Source organism: Odontomachus brunneus, unplaced genomic scaffold (genome assembly GCF_010583005.1).
Source record: "Odontomachus brunneus isolate Ranch 3 - 2012 unplaced genomic scaffold, Obru_v1 Obru_scaffold_717, whole genome shotgun sequence".
Lineage (NCBI taxonomy): Eukaryota > Metazoa > Arthropoda > Insecta > Hymenoptera > Formicidae > Odontomachus > Odontomachus brunneus.
In genome coordinates, this window is record NW_022640167.1 from 99 (window position 1) to 2,327 (window position 2,229).

Sequence of the window (2,229 nt, forward strand, 5' to 3'; positions counted from 1 at the left end):
TCTGTTCATATATGGCTACATATGATCATATATAATTATATATAAATATGCTGGTTTGAAGATACAATTGAAGTAAATACTTATGTTTATGATAGACCATGATGAGACCAAAGCTCAGTGCATGACTTCGTAACGAGTGATCTTATGTTTGCAAAGACGTGAATTTAAATAGGTCTGGGAAATAAATGTTCCAATCTCGTTTGTCCTTTGCTGGAACTGTGTATTTAAAAATCAATTTTCCATCGGCAGGTGTTCGTGCAAGCAAACGAGAAGTTCAACGTGGACGCCGCGCTAAATAAAAACAATGAGAATGGCGTGCCACAATTAGAATGTATAACGCCACTGAGGCTTTTGTTAGAGTCGGAGAGGAGTGTCGAGAGATGGAACAGCGAAGTGAAGGACATGGAGGTGCACACCAAGATAAGGAGTCAAAAAACGCAATGGAAGTCGGATCACGTCAATATTGTGGATTATCTGAGGAAACGACTCAAACTTGACAGGTAAATGTCGAGAAATTCTATCGATGCAATTGATTCTGTTGGTTATTTTCGTCGACGTGCAACTTTCAAACGAATATTCGTGAATGCAGATTCTCAGAGGAGTGCATACAAATGGCGTGCGGCATTTTGGAGATTAACACGTTCGAAATTCGAACAATGAGAGGATACAGCGCGCGGGCTCTTTACCCGACGGTCGCCATGATGAACCACTCGTGCGTCTCAAACACATCACACACCATATCGCCGATCGATTACAGGTATAATATCTTATCATCGCAGTCGTCACTTAACATCGTTTGCTATAAAAGTCTGACGATGTAGATACGCGAGAACGGAGAAAATATTACAGTAAAAATTATAAGAAATTTTGTATTCACGAGCTGGCTTACTTAAAAAATCCGAAGAAATTGACAGATATACTCTAGATAGCACAAGATCACCAGGGGATGTTCTGAGGACGTACTCAGGATGTAGGAACGTTCTCAGGACCTCTGATATATATACAGCACAGTTTATTGGCTAACATTGGCATACAGTAGGCCAATACAGCCAATGTATAGTCAATATATATATATATATATATATATATATATATATATTGACTATACATTGGCTGTATTGGCCTACTGTATGCCAATGTTAGCCAATAAACTGTGCTGTATATATATCAGAGGTCCTGAGAACGTTCCTACATCCTGAGTACGTCCTCAGAACATCCCCTGGTGATCTTGTGCTATCTAGAGTATATCTGTCAATTTCTTCGGATTTTTTAAGTAAGCCAGCTCGTGAATACAAAATTTCTTATAATTTTTACTGTAATATTTTCTCCGTTCTCGCGTATCTACATCGTCAGACTTTTATAGCAAACGATGTTAAGTGACGACTGCGATGATAAGATATTATACCTGTAATCGATCGGCGATATGGTGTGTGATGTGTTTGAGACGCACGAGTGGTTCATCATGGCGACCGTCGGGTAAAGAGCCCGCGCGCTGTATCCTCTCATTGTTCGAATTTCGAACGTGTTAATCTCCAAAATGCCGCACGCCATTTGTATGCACTCCTCTGAGAATCTGCATTCACGAATATTCGTTTGAAAGTTGCACGTCGACGAAAATAACCAACAGAATCAATTGCATCGATAGAATTTCTCGACATTTACCTGTCAAGTTTGAGTCGTTTCCTCAGATAATCCACAATATTGACGTGATCCGACTTCCATTGCGTTTTTTGACTCCTTATCTTGGTGTGCACCTCCATGTCCTTCACTTCGCTGTTCCATCTCTCGACACTCCTCTCCGACTCTAACAAAAGCCTCAGTGGCGTTATACATTCTAATTGTGGCACGCCATTCTCATTGTTTTTATTTAGCGCGGCGTCCACGTTGAACTTCTCGTTTGCTTGCACGAACACCTGCCGATGGAAAATTGATTTTTAAATACACAGTTCCAGCAAAGGACAAACGAGATTGGAACATTTATTTCCCAGACCTATTTAAATTCACGTCTTTGCAAACATAAGATCACTCGTTACGAAGTCATGCACTGAGCTTTGGTCTCATCATGGTCTATCATAAACATAAGTATTTACTTCAATTGTATCTTCAAACCAGCATATTTATATATAATTATATATGATCATATGTAGCCATATATGAACAGAAAGAGAGAAAGAGAGACAGAGACAGAGACAAAATCTACCTACCCTTATAGAAAAAAACTACAAGAAT

The 2,229-nt window shown here is 39.4% G+C and overlaps 2 protein-coding genes across 2 annotated transcripts; one reads left to right on the plus strand and one right to left on the minus strand.

Annotated features, from left to right (window-relative positions):
* Positions 1 to 219: 219 nt before the first annotated feature.
* Positions 220 to 934, plus strand: LOC116853762. The gene is made up of 2 exons (XM_032834955.1): positions 220 to 500; positions 590 to 934. The coding sequence occupies exons 1-2, from the start codon at positions 403 to 405 to the stop codon at positions 819 to 821; spliced, it is 330 nt and encodes a 109-aa protein (XP_032690846.1). The 5' UTR covers positions 220 to 402; the 3' UTR covers positions 822 to 934.
* Positions 935 to 1,227: 293 nt separating this feature from the next.
* On the minus strand, positions 1,228 to 1,947 carry LOC116853761. The gene is made up of 2 exons (XM_032834954.1): positions 1,663 to 1,947; positions 1,228 to 1,573 (listed from the first exon to the last, which is right to left on the minus strand). The coding sequence occupies exons 1-2, from the start codon at positions 1,758 to 1,760 to the stop codon at positions 1,342 to 1,344; spliced, it is 330 nt and encodes a 109-aa protein (XP_032690845.1). The 5' UTR covers positions 1,761 to 1,947; the 3' UTR covers positions 1,228 to 1,341.
* Between the last annotated feature and the right edge of the window lie 282 nt (positions 1,948 to 2,229).